General features: G+C 41.4%; 1 protein-coding gene across 1 annotated transcript in view; it reads left to right on the top strand.

The window, feature by feature from the left end:
• The window catches only part of Cemip2 (cell migration inducing hyaluronidase 2), a 73,727-nt gene extending 54,611 nt beyond the window's left edge, over window positions 1-19,116 (top strand). Inside the window, exons 18-24 of the mRNA XM_042699376.1 lie at window positions 146-354; window positions 5,087-5,269; window positions 7,498-7,717; window positions 9,478-9,576; window positions 13,775-13,929; window positions 16,569-16,672; window positions 17,080-19,116. Coding sequence (XP_042555310.1) covers window positions 146-354; window positions 5,087-5,269; window positions 7,498-7,717; window positions 9,478-9,576; window positions 13,775-13,929; window positions 16,569-16,672; window positions 17,080-17,294 — 1,185 coding nt within the window. The 3' untranslated portion in view covers window positions 17,295-19,116. The remainder of the gene's footprint in view (window positions 1-145; window positions 355-5,086; window positions 5,270-7,497; window positions 7,718-9,477; window positions 9,577-13,774; window positions 13,930-16,568; window positions 16,673-17,079) is intronic.
• Window positions 19,117-19,563: the final 447 nt, after the last annotated feature.

Raw genomic sequence — 19,563 nt, 5'->3', positions numbered from 1 at the left:
TATGGTTGGCTGTTGTTCTTTAATTGGGCACAGATCAGAGAATCTCTTTGTCAGAGGAGGGACCTTTGACTTTCTGTGGAATAGTGTCTGTCGTTCAGCTGTTGGAACTCTTACTCTTTTTCATTGTTAATTTCCTTGTTTTAAGATCTATATACAGACGGGGAGCAGCCCCAATCTCAGTGTGACCATCACGCGAGATGAGTATCCATCCCACCCAATGGTGCTCCGGGGCATCAATCAGAAGGCCATCCTCCCCCAGTACCAGCCCGTCATCATGCTGGAGAAAGGCTACACCATCCACTGGAACGGGCCGGCCCCACGGACCACTTTCCTTTACCTCGTCAACTTCAACAAGTATGTGTTTATCCCTGTCCTTGCACGTCACTGAGCGAGTAGTCACTGAGTGGAGAAAAGGAACGACTTTCCTCCTGCCTCACAGATGCTAGTGTCATGCCCTTCCCTCCTCCTGTGAGGCGTCTGTCGCTTTGTGTGGATGGAGTTTAGAGATTGTACAAATGCAGTCTTGTCATTTTGACAGCACTTTTTCATTTTGATGACTGAGGTATTGTGTTTGAACAGCTATCTCATAACAGGTTTTGTTGTTGTTATTATTTTCCTGTGCTGGTAGGGGTCAGATCTAGAGCCTTATGCACAGCAGCCAAGTGGTCTTCCACTGAACTGCATGCTACAACCCAACCATAGGATTATTTATGACTCGCTTCTCTTCCTTCCTTCCTTCCTTCCTTCCTTCCTTCCTTCCTTCCTTCCTTCCTTCCTTCTTTCCTTCATTCCTTCTTCCCTCCTCCCTCCTCCTTCCCTCCCTTTCTTCCCTCCCTCCCTTCTTTCTCTTTCTCTTCTCTCTCTTTCTTTCTTTGTTTTATTTCTCTTTCTTTCTCTCTTTTTCTTTTTCTCTCTTTTTCTCTTTCTCTCTCCTTCCTTCCTTCCTTCCTTCCCCTCTCTCTCTCATTCTCTCTCTCTCTCTTTTTCTTTCTTTCTTTCTTTCTCCAGAGCATGAACTCGGGGCCTGAGTGCTGTCCCTGTGCTTTTCTTGCTCAAAGCTAGTGCTATACCACTTTAGCTGTAGCTCCTCTCCCAGTTTTTTTGGTGCTTAATTTGAGGTAAGAGTCGTATAGATTTTCCTGCCAAGGGGTGGGGGGCTTTGAACCGCAATCTTCAGATCACAGCATCATGAGTGGCTAATTATAGATGTGAGCCACCAGTGCCCAGCAACAGTAGGTTTTAATAGGGTTTCCTCAGTACTTTATTTTCTTGTGGCTAGGGTGGGAAGAAGTTTTATAAGGTTTTCCAAATGAACATTTGGACAATTTAAAAATATTTTTGAGATTTACTTTAGACTTGAGAGAAGAAAATGACATTATCGATTGGTAATAACTATCATAAGAAGTAGAAGAGTTGAGGCATAGACACCAGATATTTCCTCTCCTGCCTTAGAGCATTATTCCGCCCTTTCTTGATTTTTCAGCTGTCTGTTCTGATCATGTCCCAAGGCTCTATTTGAATATGGATTTTTTTTTTTTGTTCATTTGTTTGCTTTTGTTGGTTGTGGGGCTTGAACTCTGGGCCTAGGCACTGTCCCTCAGCTCTTCAGCTCAGGGCTAGCACTCTACCACTTGAGCCATCACGCCACTTCCGGTTTTCTAGTGGTTTATTGGAGATATGAGTCTCATGGACTTTCCTGCCCAGGCTGGCTTTGAACCGAGATCCTCAGATCTCAGCCTCCTAAGTAGCTAGGATTACAGGCCACTGATGCCTGGCTTTGAATATGCTTTAGTGTTTAATATAGTCAGGTTTTCCCAGCATGCCAGGGGAGTAGGGCTATGAACCAGGGAGGATACGGTGATTCTGTAACTTGTTACAAAAGCCAAGGGTTGAGAAAGGGCTTGTTTTTTAGGAAGAATGGATTTGATGAATAAGAACACAGTTCCTCAGAGAAGGCAACAGGAAGTTAAATTACAGAAGGGGGAGGGCACTACGGACATCTCTCTTTATGTGGAAACTGGTTCCGGCTCCCCCCTCCCCTGAAATTACGGCTCTCTGTGACTATTTACATCATTATATACAATGGCGGAATATTCTACTTAATGCCTGCACACAAAGCTTGTGTGCTTTGTCATCTCCGTATTGCTTACAATGTTAAAGCTTTGTAAGTAGTTGTTGTACTGTGTTGTGTAGGGAATATGGAAATTAAAGCTCCTCTCCTTTTTTTTTCCTGATATTTTTCATCTACAATTGGTTGAATCTGAGGATGTAGAATACACAGATAGTACAAACTAGCTATATTTTATTTTTTTTTGTCTTTTCTTTTTTGGTACTGGGGATCGAACCCAGGACGTTGCACTTGCTAGGCAAGCGCTTTGCCACTGAGCTACATCCCAGCCCTCCAGCTATATTTAAAGGCAGAAGTAAAGCAGTCTAGATCTACGACTGCTAACTCATGGGACTCCGTGAAACTGCTCAGATGTGTACTGAAAATAGCCATGGTTTATTCACCTAAGTGGCCCAAAGCTTTTGACTTGTCAGTTCTCACTTCAAATACGCAGCTGGCTGTCACTTGAGAGGAACTTGTAAGTTGGTCGTTTTCCAGCAATGAGCAAGCTTGGTGGCAGATGCCCTGGTGAAATAGGTTTCTGGTACACACTTTTAACTAAACCAAGACTTTCTCACTGATCGCTTCCTGTGTACCCACTGATATTGTCTTCCAAGTCAAAAATCCATACTCAGGCACCAGTGGCTCAACCTGTAATCCTAGCTATTCAGGAGGCTGAGATCTGAGGATTATGGTTCAAAGCCAGCCTAGGCAGGAAAGTCCATGAGACTCTAATCTCCAAGTAACTGCCAAAATAGCCAAACATGGAGCTGACTCAAGTGGTTGAACATTAGCCTTGATCAAAAAAACTCAGGGACAGTACCCAGGCCCTGAGTTCAAGCCCCAGGACCCCTCCCACACACACACACACACACACACACACTCTCTCCCTCTCCCTCTCCCTCTCCCTCTCCCTCTCCCTCTCCCTCTCCCTCTCCCTCTCCCTCTCCCTCTCCCCCTCCTCCCCCCAGTATTCACTCCTGATCATGAATTCTTCCTCTCCTCCCATTAATAATAATTAAACCCTGTTGATCCTGGCTCATTCATGTCGTTCAAATCTTTCTTCAGTCCTTCCTGCCTTGTTTGTGACTCACTTCAGGCCATTCACATATTTGCCTAGATCCCATAGCAACCACCATGCCCTTCCTGCCCTGTCCCCAACCCTGTTCTCCCCTGTATCCAGTCCTCAGTCCAATTCTATCCACAGTGAGATTTCCTAAATCCTAGTCCTGCTGATCCTGCAAGTCAGTTGCATGAAAGTTAATGAAAGAAACATTAAAAATAGGGAGGATGGAGAAGCATTGTGGAAAAATGACCAGTATTCCAAAAACTTAATAAGGAACTGGATCGTGAGTTTGAAGTGAGATATTACAGTCAGTTCTGGGCCAGCTCCATAAAGTGTCATACAAGCTTTTCATTGAACCCTGAGCAAGTAAAAACATTTTAATATGAAAAAAAAAAGTGAGCCTAGAAGTTTCAGAACTCTGCGTGGGCTTGAAATATAGTCAGACTTTCCTTGTGTAATTAGCTAAAAGATCGTGTAAGAATTACGTGATGGGTAGAAGGAAGAGGAAGACCGGTAATCTTTTTTTCTAAGTCAGTATGATTATAAGTAGGTCATAGAGTTTCTCGTGGTTCAAGCCTAAAAATAATGCTTTAAAAGTTATAAAAGAGCCAGGTGCTGGTGGCTCACTCCTGTAATCCTAGCTACTCAGGAGGCTGAGATCTGAGGATTATGGTTCAAAGTCAGCCTGGGCAGGAAAGTCCATGAGGCTCATCTCCAGTAAAACACCAGAAAACTGGAAGTGGCCCTGTGGCTCTAGTGGTAGAGCTCTATCCTTGAGCTGAAGAGCTGAGGGACAGCGCCCAGGCCCAGAGTTCAGGCCCCAGGATGGGATAGAGGGAGTCAGGGAGCAAACATAGACATACAATAACAAAAAAATTTCCTGGATTTCTTTTCAATAAATAGTATTTTAAATGTTCAGAGGTATTGTACCCTGGGCTCCTCCCCTAAGAGTATCTTTTTTTTTTTTGTCGGTCTTGGGGCTTGAACTACCTTTTTGGTGACTAATTGGAAGAGTCTCACAGACATTCCTGCCCGTGCTGGCTTTGATCCGCCATGCTCAGATCTCAGCCTCCTGAGTAGCTAGGATTGCAGGTGTGAGCTACTTACACCCAAGCATAATGGTTTTTTATACAGGATTAAGGATATAAAGAAAAAAATACCATGGTGATTTACTAGCGTGTCAAAAGGTTTATAAAAAAGCATATACTTTTATATCCAGCAATTTTGGTTCTAGGAGTTAACATTATAACAAGTAAAAATATATTTATGAGCGTTTTGTTTTGAGTGGTACTCAGGTTCGAACTTGGGTCTACATGTTTGCTTAACTTGCTTGCAACGTTGGCACTCAGCACTTGAGCCTTGCTGCCAGCCTTACTTTTTAAAGCTGGTTATTTTGGAGATGGAGTCGCATTGACTTTTCTGCCTGGGCAGGTCTGGAACTGTGATTTTCCAGATCTCCACTTTTTGAGTACTTGGCATTACAAGTGTGAGACACTGGTGCCTCACCAAACAAATCCTTGAGAATGGTTTTACCACTGTATATTAGTGTTTCCATCTAAGCATTAGTGTTTCCATCTAAGCTATTAGTGTTTCCAGCTAAACATGCTTATATCAGCTTACCCTTAACTTGCCAGCATCTAAGTATTTTGTACCCCACTTTTATTCAGTTTCACAAGTCCAGTTGAAATCTTTTTTTTTTTGTAGGTCTTATTGCTGTTGTAAATATATTGATAAGGAACATTTAGGTAACATGGATGATTTGTTGGTATATCAAAGTTCGGGGCTTCCATTATCAGTAGCTCCAATTTAAAAAGGATGTCAGTGGTTCAAATTTGCACATGCTGTCACACTAAACAAATACTAGCTCCAGAGTGAACTCCTTATATATATGACACGTTGTCTTTCCTTTGAAGGGATGACTGGATTCGAGTTGGCCTCTGCTATCCTTCTAACACAAGCTTTCAAGTCACCTTTGGCTTTCTGCAGCGGCAAAATGGTTCCTTATCCAAAATGGAAGACTATGAGCCGGTGCAGTCAATGGAAGAACTGCAGAGACAGCCATCCCAGAGGAAATTCTTTTTCGACTCCAGCACAGGGTAATTCAGTGGCCTGGAGAACGAGGATGCACATTGTGTTTTCTTTAATGGTGAAATTACTAGTTCTTCAGCACAGCTTAGAATAGGCCACGATGTAATTGCTGATGTGGATTGTCCTTCCTCATCACTATTAGGGGGTTAGAGAGTGCTAGAATGACTCGTAATTATAGTGAGCAGTAGGAATTAAAGGAAGATGTTTGCTTTTGACCTCTGAAGGCAATTTAGAGAATAAAATGATACTTATTTGGCCCGATGGAAAAATGAAATAATTTGGGGTTTTTGGCGGGTAACAGTTATGAAGATAATCATTTTGATAGGTTATAGTTCATATTTTGTTGAAAGGTTATTTTTCTTCTGCTGACTTAAGGTTACCTCTAAAGTTGACCTAGAGTTAAAAAAGAGAAAAAAAAAAAACCAGTGTATAACCATGGCATATTTGCTTTCAACTTTCTCTAGGCTGCATCTTTCCACTTTTTAATTCTAATCCTGTTCTCCTGGGGTCCTGTTGGCTTTGTCTGCTTTTATCCAGTTACAGTCTCCCTCAGCCGTGGGTTATGGTAGGCTTGCTCTCCTGTACTATTCCAACAAGTAGCATGCTCCTTTAGCCTCCATCCTCAAGTTAACATCCTATTATCTACCACTGTCTTGGTAAATTAAGATTCTCATTTATTCTGCAAATTCGCAGTCCTTTGGAAGATAGGAGCATGCAAAGAAAGTAATGAGAGAGTCAAAGGCTCTAAGTCCTATAGAGAGATAATAAGTAGACTTTGGGGAAGAACTCAAGTTCAGCCTAGAGCGACCAGTGACATTCTGAAAGGTGTCGCTGGAGCTAACACTGAGGCTCTGTCAGAAGATGGAGGAAGACAGGGGTGAGGTGTCCAGATAGGGCAGCGTGGATAGGCACATGGAGGCATGGGAGAAGATCGCATGGCATGTTTGTAAAAAGCAAAAAGTTCACAGGGGACAAGGCAGCAAGATTGATTGGGACGGGCAGGACGGAGGGAAATGAAGCTGGGGTCTGGTCACTAAGTGCTTGGTTAACCTTTGAGTTAGCAACCACTGTGATCAGCTTAAAGTTTTCTTATAATTGTTTTGTGATTTCAGTTTGCCGTGAGACTCAATATACCTGGGCTTTCATTCTATAGCTAGTAAGACTTCTACGTTCCCAGTTGATTGCCCAGAAAAAAAAATAAAAGACACTCCCAAATTAGTGCGGACAATCTGGTGATCACACATTAATGAATTAAGTATTTATGAAGATGGGAAATATATTTATGATCTGGATATTTCAAGACTCCCTCAGCTTCTGATATCCTGATTCTTCCTAATACGGTTCATTTCGATTATCTTAATCATGTAACCAAAAGGCCCGTATCCAATTGGGTCCCTTTCATTCCTTCAGTATATAGGATAAAATTACTGATCATTGGGACAGTGACTGAATTTTTACCTCTTACTTCCAACTTTGCCTTGTTAATTGATCTCATGTAAACATGTGAATTCGGGGGTTTTCCCCCCTTACTTACTATACAAAATAGTGGCTTTCATTTGGCATAAAATGTGAATTCTCTTGATTTCTGGTCCTCAGTCACATTTTCCTGAGAACTTCAGAATCTTGACTTCCTTTAGAAAGACTAGGTTTGCAGAGAGATAGCGGATTGTGACTTAAAACTTGTTTTTCCATTCACTTTGGCAGTAGGATGATTCAGAATGAGTGGGACTTCCATTCGTCTGATTTCAGTCCAATTATAGAGGATGGACTGCATGCCCATCTGCTTTTGGAAAACATCACAGGATTGGATTTGACTGTCTTGGCCTTGCTGTTTCATTATTCTAGAGATATGTCTTTAACCAAAGTGACTTATGAATAGCAATAAAAATAAGAAAAGCCTACATTCATTTACTAAATCTCAAAATCCACACCAATCTATAGTTTTACAAAGAACATTAAGCCAAGCGACATTCCATCCTCTCAAATTACCCATTGAACCAATTTAAACAAGAAACTATATCTGCTCTCTTCCCAAATGACTAACCTGGGGTATCAGCATCCTTTCTAAAGAAGTCCTACATTTGACTTAAGACTCTAGGAGGATTAGCAGGAAAGAGAAACTAGTTTGCTAGTTTGGGATGGAGTCTTTTTTGGGGACCGTGAATGGGTTTGAGGGATTTGTATGTTTTTGAGGAGAAGTCTAACACCTTCCTGGGCTGCTTTCTGTTTCGTGCAGGTTATTGTTTCTGTATCTCAAAGCCAAAAGCCGCAGGGATGGCCACAGTTACTGTTCATCTCAGGGATGCGAAAGAGTGAAGATTCAGGCAGCCACGGACTCAAAAGACATCAGTAATTGCATGGCCAGGGCGTATCCACAGTATTACAGTAAGCCAGCAGAGACGAAACGCAAGCTGTCCATGGTCACCGGACCCTGCCAAGGTTGTGGGGCCCGCCAGGTAAACAAGGGAGAGGAGGAGGGGGGCTGCGGTCTGGGGGGGTGAGGTCAAAGGGCAGGACTTCTTGGCAATAGGACCCCTTTTCTTTGAAACATCTCTCTTGCCATTTGCTAAATAAATACGTTGTATCTCTTGGAATTCTGGCCCACGCTGGAATGTGATGATGCTCATAAAAATCAAAATAATATTCGTCAATACAGAAATGCCTTTTGCTTGTGACACGTCATTTGGCCAGATGGCCCCTGGATTTTGTTGATTAGCTGTTGCTGTGTGAGCCATCGATTTTTCTTTACCCCATGAAGAGCGTGTGTACATGCATGAGTATGTATGGACATAGGCCAAAGGCTGACTTGGGGGTTCCATATATCAGGTCACCCCAGTACACCATTTAAGGGGACAAATAGTAGGGAACATCCAAGAAAGGAGATTTATTAATGTGCTGGATGGACAGGAAGGGAGAGTAAGAACTTCAGTTCATCTTTGTGGTATAGACAATGTACTTTAGATTTAAGTAAAGAACTGAACACAGGGGGTGAGAGGTATGTATACTCAAGCAGACCCACGCCAATGTATGATCTGCTTGATTGTGAGCTCAGGACTGATCGATAGCCCAGATTGGCTATGGATTTTACATGGTTTAAAATTACAAGTTGGGAAGGTGGTCTCATTTTCTTTCTTTGCCACGATTATGATCTACAGTATTGCTACTGGGGGCTTATATGTGTCAAAAAGTGCTCTTTTAAAGTGCTTTTAAAAAAATTATTGGTGTGAAATTTCTTTTTAAAAAATGGAGCTCATGTGCAAATGAACTTTGACTCCCTCCACTCCCTTTTTTTTTTTTTTTTTTTGGTGGGGGCAGCAGGACTAAGGTTTGAGCTCAGCCTTGTGCTCTGACTTGGCTGGCATACTATGATATGAGCCATACTACAGCGTGGCTTTTTGCTGGTTATTTTGGAGATCAAGTCTCATGGGCTTTTCTTCCTGGGTTGGTTTTGACCCCTTGATGCTCCAGATATTAAGTCTCCTGAGTAGCTGGAATTATAGATATGAGCCACTGATACCTGCTTCCATAATTCTTTTAAGATGGAAAATGTTGTAAGGCATCTGCTATTCTATTTACTTGTAGTTAAAAGGACAGATGGACTTTGGTTAGTGGCAGAAGCAACCCTATCTCTTGAATGTGACAGAATAGAGGGGAGGGGGCAGTATATAATGTCTGACTCTGAAATACTTTGCATATCACTGAGAGGAATTGGGTCTTGGCCTTGTGCAGGGCACTGGAAGTTTCTATAAATAGTGTGTGCCTTCGTTACAGATACTTATTTTCTCAGTACCAAAGTGATTAAGCCTCGATTCAGAATTGACTTGAGAGGGACCTTTAAAAAGCAATTCGTGCCTATGGATGCTTAGATAGGTCACATTTACTTAGCCATGTATTGAATTCATTTGGGGGAAAGGGTACTGGGGATTGAACCCAGGACTTTGTGCATGCTACACATGTGCTCTACCACTGAGTTACACTCCCAGCCTCTGAATTGGTTTTATTAACAAGATTGCATTTATATGAAACAGATCATTCTAGAAAAATGAAAACCATACATTTCCTGTATTAAATGTGCTAAAAGAGGGAATTCCCCATCACGAAATACGTATTCGAAGTTCAGAGAAGGGAAAATACGGTTGGGTGGCATTGATATCCTTGAGGGAGACTTTCATTAGAGGATACAGTCTCAGTAACTGTGGAACCTTTTCCTATGCAGCTGGTGTTTACTAGTGATCCTCACAAGACCTACCTCCCTGTGCAGTTCCAGTCACCCAGTAAAGCAGAAACTCAGCGTGGAAGTCCGTCTCTGATTTCTGTAAGTGTTCTCTGATGTTGTCTCGGTCTCTTCAAGCTGCTGTAACAAAATTCCACGGGCAGTGGCATGTAAGCAGGAGGAACATTTTTTCCCCCCACAGTCCTAGAGGTTGAGAAGGCCAAGATTGAGGCACACGTGGACATGCAGGACTGTTTCCTGCTTCATTAGATAGTTCCTTCTCTGGACCCTCACGGGAGTAGGACCAAGAGCTCTCTTCCTTGCTCTTCCTTTGTGCGGACACTAATTCCATTTATGAGAAGTTCACCCCTACATCCTCCAAGGGTCCACATACTAATAACATTCTTTGGGTTTAGGGTTTCAGCTTCTGAATTTGTGAGCACACAGACATTCAAATCATAGCCATGATTTCTTGCTTTCATCTCCATGCTAGTGATCTAAATTATCTCTAGAAGTAGTCACTGTTGTTTTTTGTTCTTTGTGTTATTTTGGTTTTGTGCCAGTCCTGGGGCTTGAACTCAGGGCCAAGTAAGTGCTGACCCTGAGCTTTTGGGCTCAAGCCTAGCCCTCTTGAGCCATAGCTCCACTTCTGGCTTTTTGGGTGGTTAATTGGAGATAAGAGTCTCAGGGACTTCCCTGCCTTGACTGGCTTTGAACCAGGATTCCAAGATCTCAGCCTCCCAAGTGGGTAGGATTACGGGCATGAACAACTGGCTTTGGCTTAGTCACTGGTTTTTAGTCGTGTTGTCATTGTTGGCAGGAACATGGATACATACACGCCTCCTAAACCTTCATTTTTTAAAATAAATTATTTTACAATTTTTTTCCCAGTGGATTGTTTACTGATTATTTTAAGGCAGATGTTAAAATTCCTTCACATTAATTTTCACTGAGTAAATTTTACAGTTGACTAGGATTTCATTTCTGTAAGAGGATAGGCCTCTGGTTAGAACACAATTGTCATATTAAGTTGCTAACATAGAAAAACATTCAGCCTTGTTTTGGGAATTAAAACGAGTTTTTTTGTTTTTGTTTTTTTACAATATGGAAAATGAAGATTTTTTTTTGTGTGTTTTGCTTTGTTTTGTTATTTTGGGTTGGTCATGGGGCTTGAACTCAGGGCCTGGACGCTGTCCTTAAGCTCTTTTGCTCAAGGCTAGCATTGTACCACTTTGAGCCATATCTTTACTTCTGGTTTTTTGGTGGTTAATTGGAGATAAGAGTCTCCCGGCCTTTCTTGCACAGGCTAACTTTGATCTGTGATCCTCAGATCTCAGCCCCCGAATAGCTAGGATTACAGGTATGAGCCACTGGTGCCTAGCTGCAAATGAAGGCTAAATCTTTGAAGTGAAGACACAGGGGTTAGTTCTCTTTTCTAAGTGGATTAATGAAGCATACCTGCAGGTTTCAATGTCAGTAATAGAATGTGGGTTTGAACCAAGTTAGCTACTAGGAAGTAGGGCTCAGGAAGTAGCTGATCCAAAACCATAGTGACCTGGATACCACCAAAGAAAGAATGTCTAGCTATCTGCCTCATAACCTACCAGGGCCCACACCCTGTCTCCTGGGGTCTTTAGGAACTCAATCTTTGTTTCTGAGATGTGTGTCATAATCACAAATCCATATGTGTGTATATATATATATGTATATATGTATATATATGGAAAAATAATTTTTACTATTCTTTCCCAATTTTTTAAATTACCATAAGATACATATAACGTGAAATTTACTATCTTCACCAATTTTGAATGTGCAGTTCAATGGTATGCAGTGCAGACATCACACCACCTTGCTTCAGAATTTGTATTTTATTCAGTGAAGATGGGTAATCCCAGTTGTAGCTCAGGCTGTATTTCTACCTACATTGCTCTGTTAGCAGGCCTTCATTTTGTGAAAAACTCAGATCGTCCTTATAGTTTTTGAACTTGGGGACTTGAGCTTGCTAGGCTAGTTCAGTACCACTGAACCATACCTCCATTGTTTTGTTGTTGTTGTTGTTGTTATTTTTGAGCTAGGGTTTCCCTTCTGGCCTGGGCAACAGGCCTTCTGTGTGCTTCTGGTTGTTGCTGAGATTGTGAGCACATCCATTTTCCCTCCTGTGGAGATAATCTTCTTCTGCACTTTCTACCTGGCCTATCCCAGATCCACGATTCTCCCAATATCAGTGTCCCACATACCTTGGGAGGAGAGGCGGGCACCATTGGACCTAGATACGGTGCTGAGAAGGGGTTTTGTGGCCATTTCTGCCCAGGTTGGCCTCACACTGGAATCCTGTTCATGTCCGCCTTCCAAATAGATAGAAATACAGATGTGAGTAGACTGGCATGCTCAGGATGTCCTTTCATGGACATGGAATTTGTTAGCTCCGCCTCTTGATGCCTTCTTTGCAGGAAGGAAGCAGGTAAGTGCTGAGGCTCACTGTTCTAAAAACTTATTAGACAATTAGGGAATATACTGTTTGGCCAATACAAGTAAGTCTGCAAAGATCAGTCTCTTCCCTAGGACATCACATTGCTTTGGCTTCTACGGAAAGTTTAATTTCCTTTGACCAACAAATTTTTATTATGAGGAGGGCAGGATACTTTTCACAAGGATAATTTGAATGCAGTGAGAATCCTTACATAGTTTACCTGGAATGTGTATCCATTTTAAAATACTTTTTTTTTTTTTTCTGGCATCAGATTTTGGACTCAGAGCTTTTCATTTGTCCAGCTTGCTCACTTGGCTATGCTAGTACTTGAACCATCTCCAGTTTGGATTTTTGCTGGCTAATTAAAGATAGAGTCACTCAAACTTTTTTTTTGCCCAGGCTGGCTTTGAACTATGCTCTTCCAGGTCTCCTGAAGTTGCTAGGATTAAAGGCATCTGAGCTTGTAATGAGCCACTGGCACCTGGCAATATTCAGATTTTTTTTGAAATAGGAGAATTGCTTCTAGTTTTTTTTTCACATATATAATTTATCTCAGACACTTCCAGAACAATTCATTGGATTAGAGCAATTTAAATGTAGCTCTAAAAATTAGTAAATTCTTAAAGTGGAGCTGTGGCTTAAGTAATAGAGCCTTGAGCAAAAAGAAGATCAAGTCAGTGTCCAGGCCCAGAGTTCAAGACCCATGATCCTCCCCCCTCCCCCCCCCCCAAAAAAACCCCAAACAACAATGAAAAACAGAATTTTGACCAGGTGCCAGTGGCTCACGCCTGGAATCCTCAGCTGCTGAGAAGGTTTGATCTGCAGATGAAGGTGTAACACCTGCCAGAGCATGAAAGCTCATGAGACTCTGCAAGTAACCACCCAAAAGCCAGACGTGCCCAAGTGGTAGAGTTCTAGCCTGGAGCAAAAAAGCTTGGGGACAGTGCCTAGACCCTTAGTTCAAGTCCCAGGACGGGCACCAAAACCAAATCACACAAACAAAAAAGCAAATTCTAGTCACATCAGTAGTGGTTAGATAAAACTTCAGTGTAATTTTCCCAGAGTACAGCAGTGGAGTGGCAAGAGCGTGTATGTCCTTTGCAAAATTTAATGTAGGTTAGGATTTTCCATCCTAGTATACCTGTGGATTACCGTCTAGTCAGTTTGCTTTTGTTTTCTCTCTTTTCTTGAGAAACTGATGATATTTGGAAACGTCTAGAGTTCCTCTTTCTTGAAAAGATTTTGAGCCTTAATTTAAAGAGGATGATTGTGGGCATTCATAATTATTTCAAGGCAAATGTAGCTTAAATTCAACTAAAAGTAGCTTTTTTTTTTCTATTTTGATGTCCGAGGATTGCTATATTTGGAGCACAGAGATGAAGCAATTGTGCTGCTATGAGATTGTGTACCTAGACTTGCTGGCTGCCACTCTCTTTGGGGCACCGTATGATCTGTGTGTGTGTCATAGAAGCATGTGACTCCAGTTAGATTGGAATGCATGGATGGATGTGTGGTGCAGAGGCCCGCACTTGAACTGACTCCCAGAGCTCTACCTCCAGAGAAGGTGCCGGCACAAGGCCGAGGCCTGAGTGCCGTATCACCCAGCTCGGTCCAGTGCATTTACCACACCATGCTCAGAGCATCTGATCTGGTCAGCAAAAATCTGCGCTCCACATGTTAGAGGGACAGAGGCATCCTATCCGACAGGGGAGGCAAAGTGCAATTCTGGGCTTACAAGGGTCTGGAAAGAAAAGTCGTCTTGGAAAAAGTCATCCTTCTGAAAGGATGATAGCCAAAGACTTTGGTTTTTTGTTTTTGTATTCTTAGGTCAATGGCACTGACTTCACCTTCCGAAGTGCAGGTGTCTTCATCTTGGTTATTGATGCGTGCAGCATACCCTTCCGGTTGATAGAAAAACGGATGTTTCTTCTTGCTGATATCAGTCGCATGGAAGAGTATTTAAAAACAAGCATCCCTCCAAGGTATGTCCAGTTCACTTATCTATACCAAGGACAAACCACTCTGACAATGTGGATTCCTCCACACAGATACCTCCTTGTTACCTCGAAGCTGTGGATTCTAGTCTTCATCTGTGGACATTCGGGGCTAGGGGAAAGTCATTTACTCCCTTTTTCGTGTGTCAGATTGATGCCTCTGTGGCCCATAGTGCTTGTTGAGAAGCTATTACTCATCGGTGGCTGCTTAAATATTCAAAGATTTGCAAATGCTAGGAATGCTCTTGGGAAGAGGAACACCGTTCACTTTGGAACATTGCTATGATAGATTTTTATTATTAGTTCATCTACTATGTACTCCATTCACTTACTACCATTTTGAAGTACTTTTTCCATGTAATTTTGCCTCTTGTAGCTATCCGTACCACCAGTAGGCACACATAGCATTGTGCTATGGCTGTGGTTCAGGAAGCCATTACCTCAATCACTTAGAAATGACCAGATAAAAGTAATTGAAAAAGTGGCTGAAGGCTGAGGGTCTAGTACTGGGGATTGAACTCAACCCCTGCGGGCGCTGTCCCTTAGCTTTTTTGCTCAAGGCTAGCACTCTACCACTCGAGCCACCGAACCACTTCCAGGTGGTTTGGGCAGTTAATTAGACATAAGCGTCTTGTGGACTTTTCCTGCCCAAGCTGGCTTCTAACCAGAGTAGCAAGGATTACAGGCTCGCGGCTTCTGGTCACTTTAAAGAGCGCTAGTTCTGGCTTGTTTTGTTTTGTGTGGGTTTTTTTTGGGGGGGGGTTGTTTTTTTCACTTGATTTCTGAAGAAAAATGCAGAAGAAAAAGCTTGCTTTCTCTAGGTTGGTCACATTTGAGGCCCTTTCTGCTCTTCATCTGTGCTGCAGTTGCTAAGGGATACATCAAGAGGAGAACATAAACTTCCCAGAATGAAGGGACTGCCCAGCTTCCGAATAACTTCCAGTTGATCTGGAAATTATTCTTTATAGATTACAAAACTAGATCCTATAAGATTACTTTGGTGCCAAATTCCCTGTATATTATATACAATGTTATATATACATTATTACACACAATATTATATGAATACAATATGTAATACAATATATTACAAATATAAAAATATATTGTATTTATATTTTATATATTTTATAATATATAATATGTATAATTATATAAGGTATATATAATCATATGTAATTATTATATAATATATAGTTATATTGTATTATAATGTAGGTTATATTATAATATATCATCATGTATAATATAATAGAGTATCAGCCTTCCGCAAAAAAAGCTCAGGCACAGCGCCTGGGCCCTGAGTTCAGGCCCCAGAATCTGCGGGCGTGCACACACACTCATATGCAAATGCACACACATATGCATATACAACAATAGCCAAGTTATAATTCTACCACAAATAAGACAATGCTAGTTTTGCAATGTAACCATGTAATTGTAACCCCTCTGTACAGTATTTTCACAATTAAAAAAAACTAAAAAAAAAAAAAAAAAGAATTAAAACGGACTCATTAACAAAGTTATTCTTAGAAATGGGACTAAGAAAAACCTTTTGAGGGTCTTGCAAGAGTACTTCTTATCTGGCTGTTCATTGTATGGGAGGCTTCAGATTGCAAAAAAGCCTAATACTGTACATTGGAAATTTAGGAACAAATGTTTTTCTCTATATGTGTTGAATTTTGAAAAACTGCTAAGACTATACTGGGCAGCTAGCAGTGACGTCTTGGGAGACGAAGACCTATGTATCTGCAGCGTAGGGTGGCCTGTTAATAGTCACATGGACTGACCGGCCTGAGGAATTCCACATATTGAAGGTCAGGCCTCAGAGTTGCTGTGGTCAGGCCTCTGCACCACTTCTGAATTGAGTCAGCACTGTGTAAAAAGAGGGCACCCAGGAGCTGCACTAACACAACACTGAAGATCCTAGCCTGAAGAAACGTCAAGACCCACATTAAGAAAGTAAAATGCATTACTAAAGGATTTGTGGCAAGAGTTGACTTAGAGGAAGGACACTCTGACTCTGTCTTTGTGGATGGCAAGCTAACATTGCAAAGCTGATGCTACCAAATTAAAATACAAAATCAACACAGTCCCATCAGTAGAAATAAATAGCTTAGCTTCCTGTCATACTTAGCAATTGATTATGAAGTCTAGCTGGAAGAATGTAGGAGAGTAGTAAATTGCTTTTACATGGATTACACTTGTGTGCTCAGACACTGAAAGGAACGATACAGCCATAGTAATTAACAAATACACATAAGTCTAAGTATTTTATTGACTTATTCTATGAAAAAGACAGCAGTTCTTAAGAAATGTAAACTTTAGACCATGCAGAATTTATCTGTCTAGTTTGTCTGTGTTGGTACTGGGGCTTGAACTCATGGCAGTGTCTCTTAGCTTTTCTACTCAGCGCTTTACCACTTGAACTATATAGCTCTACTTCCAGATTTTGGTTGGTTCATTGGAGAGAAGAGTCTCACAAAGATTCCTGCCTGGGATGACTTTGAACCTTGATCCTCAAATGTCAGTCTTCTGAATAGCCAAGATTACTGGTGTGAGCCGCTAGCCTCACTCAAGAATGCTGAATGACTGAAATTAACTGGTATTCTAATATTTATCTGCAGGTCTGTTGTTCTGTTAAGCACAAGAGGAGAAATAAAGCATCTGAACATTTCCGATTCCTTAATATCTCTGGGATTAGCCAAACCAGCTCATCTTTATAACAAAGGTTTGTGTTTGTGTTATTCTATGAGGTTCATAAGAGGCCAGTAGCACTTGTATTTTTATAGTGAAACTTAGTTGCTGGTGCATTTTTGTGAGCTTGTTTGCTTGGGGTGGGTGTCATGAAGACAACTCCTAAATAAGGAAGTGTGTTGGACATGATTCATCACTGAGTGGTTAGTGTTTGCTAACATAAAAAAAGTACATATTTAAATATGTGTATATATGTAGGTGTGTGTGGGTATATATATATATATATATATATATATATATATATATATATGTAGATATATGTTGTGGGGTGGGAAGAGAGAGAGAGAGAGAGCTGTTTGTTTTGCTCAACTCTGATTCACCTTCTGCATGACCTACGGACCCATTGCTGTACAAATTGAATGACTGTTGTTCTTTTTTTAGGAAGTACCATATTTTTGGGATTCAGTGGAAATTTTAAACCATCGTGGACTCAGCTGTTTACCAGTCCTGCTGAGCAGGGCCTTGGGGTGCTAGAACAATTCATACCACTGCAGCTACAGGACTACGAATGTCCAAGGGGCAGCAGTGTCCACAGGAAAGACTTGGAACTGTTCAAGCAGGCTTCAAAAGCGCACGAGAGATTGACTGTAACTTAAGTGCTGGGAAAGAAAAAAAAAGAACGAAAACAAAACTGTGAACTAACTTATTTAATTTATGGCATTTTAAATGACACTGTTAACCCAATGGAACTGTTTCCCTGTTTGATACAGAAAGGAAAGAATGATTTCAAAGGGATTGCTTGAATACCAGTTCACCTACTTTGTTATTGTATGAACTGTTAGAGAATTTGTCTTTGTGAAGGCCGGTATAGTCAGCCGTTCTCCTGTTCCTCACCTTGAACCCCAGTATTTAGTAACGATCACCAGCAGAGTTCAAACTTTATATACTGGGTCATGCTGGGGTGAGGTGGGGTGGGGTGGGGGCTTTAGAGGGGCTGCCTGAGCTCTTCAGAGGACCAGCTTCTGTAGCACTTTGGATACTTGAAGTCTGAAGCTCAGCTGTGCTATGTGTTGATTAGCATGGGTGGCTGGTATTTTCAGCAATGTCTAGGGGAGGTGGGGGCGGGGGTTTCTGGGGCAGCCTTTGAGGGTTTTATATGAAGCTGAGTGAAGAGTCAGAAGTGGCAACTCAGGCCTAGCCCATGCCCTTTTTAAATTATTGCTTGGACATGTGCTATTTTTATTCATTGATCTATTGATGACTCCGAAGGATTCAACTTTCAAACAGGATGCATGTGGGAAAAAGGGCTTTTAGAGAATTGAAAATCCCTTGAATCTGTGACCGTTGGGCAAAAATTTGACCTGCACCAAGGTCTGAGAGTTATTAGGACCATATTTGCAGCTTTAATCCTTAGCCTGCCTTGACTGTATATTTCTGTTTCAGATGCAGAGCTGAGTTGAGTATTTACATATTTTGGGGTTTGTTGTTGTTGTTGTTGTTAAGAAGCAGGGCCATTTTCCTGAACTGAAAAATGTGTGTCATGTTAACTTGCACAAAGGAAGTCCGTTCTTGGTGTTGCTCTCTTACACCTGGGTTTTTTGGTTGATGTTTTTGTGTGTGTATATGCGGATTTTTAAAGAGCTTTTCTTCTCACCATTTCACCAGGAAAATCCCAGAAAACTTAATGATATTACAATGATTCTACCCTGGGGAAAGGGAGGCCTTTTAAGGCCAGGACCATGAAGGAAATACTGAGATAGCAACCTCCTTACAGGCTTACAGGAGGGAGTCACTATTAATTAATTTAATTATTAAGGATATCATGATGCCTGGTTTCCCTTTCCACTGGAATCTTCTGTCTCTTGCACGTCCAGAGAAAACTGGCTTTCTAACTTGGGTTTTCCCACACCAAGAGGAGAGGTGCATCAAAATGCCTTTACTGTTTTCTAAACCTGCAAACCCAAAGTCTGGCGGCTGGATGGCCAGGTGAGTTTGCAGTGATATTGGCAATGAAGACAGACAAACAAATTCACCTTCTTCCATCAAGGGCTGAGGCTGCAGGCCTGTGCCTTTGTCTAGAGAGGGGATGATTAGCAGCTCTTGGACTTCTGTAACTTTACCAAGTATTCTACCTCAAAGCGCTACCGAGAAACCATTCTAACTGTAAGTGCCCGTGCTAAGGGTACGTGTCTTAATCAAAGAAGTTTGACTGTTTTTTTGGATGTGGGTTTTTTTTTTCTCTTATTGATATAGTGATGAATGAGATCTTACATATGAAATATATTATTGGATCATGGTTCTTGGAAGTGATTAGTGTGTGTATGTGTGTGTGTTACTTAAATATCTTTGACGTGTGTTTTTTAGAGTTTGTGCTTTAAAGATTTTGAGAGAATATGTAAGTCTCAAGGCACTAGGTTTTTCTGATGTCTTACTAATAACGGGGCATAAATTAAATAAAATATATATGTATGTATTTTATATGTGTGCATGTGAATCTCTCTGCCTGCCTGTAATTTATTTTTAATTTCCAGATTCCAGCTTTAAAGAGGTTCATGGTAAAATAATAATAATAATAATAATGGTAAATCTACCAAATGGATTTTGTAAGACTGAAGATTGGGTATTACAAAGCTCAGGACCTTCTCTAGTGCAGAGGTGCTGAACCTCAGCTGTACATTCAATTCTCCTGGGGAGCTTAAAAAAAATGGAAAGGCCTGGACCTCACATCCAGATTTGAAATTAACTGGTGTGGGCGCAGCCTTGCTATTGGAAACATTTGGAAGCTCCCTGGGTGATTGTAGCATACAAGAAGGTTCCAGAGCCCCTGCACTAGTAGAATGAGCCCACTGTTTTAAGCTTGTGACTTTCTTTTTTAAGATAAAACACACAACTGTATTTTTTTTATTTCAAGAGTCCCCTAGCACA

The sequence above is a fragment of the Dipodomys spectabilis genome, unplaced genomic scaffold (assembly GCF_019054845.1).
Source record: "Dipodomys spectabilis isolate Male_0828 unplaced genomic scaffold, ASM1905484v1 ptg000241l, whole genome shotgun sequence".
Taxonomy (NCBI): Eukaryota; Metazoa; Chordata; class Mammalia; order Rodentia; family Heteromyidae; genus Dipodomys; species Dipodomys spectabilis.
The sequence above is the reverse complement of the archived record's forward strand: the minus strand, read 5'-3'. Positions and strand labels throughout refer to the sequence as shown.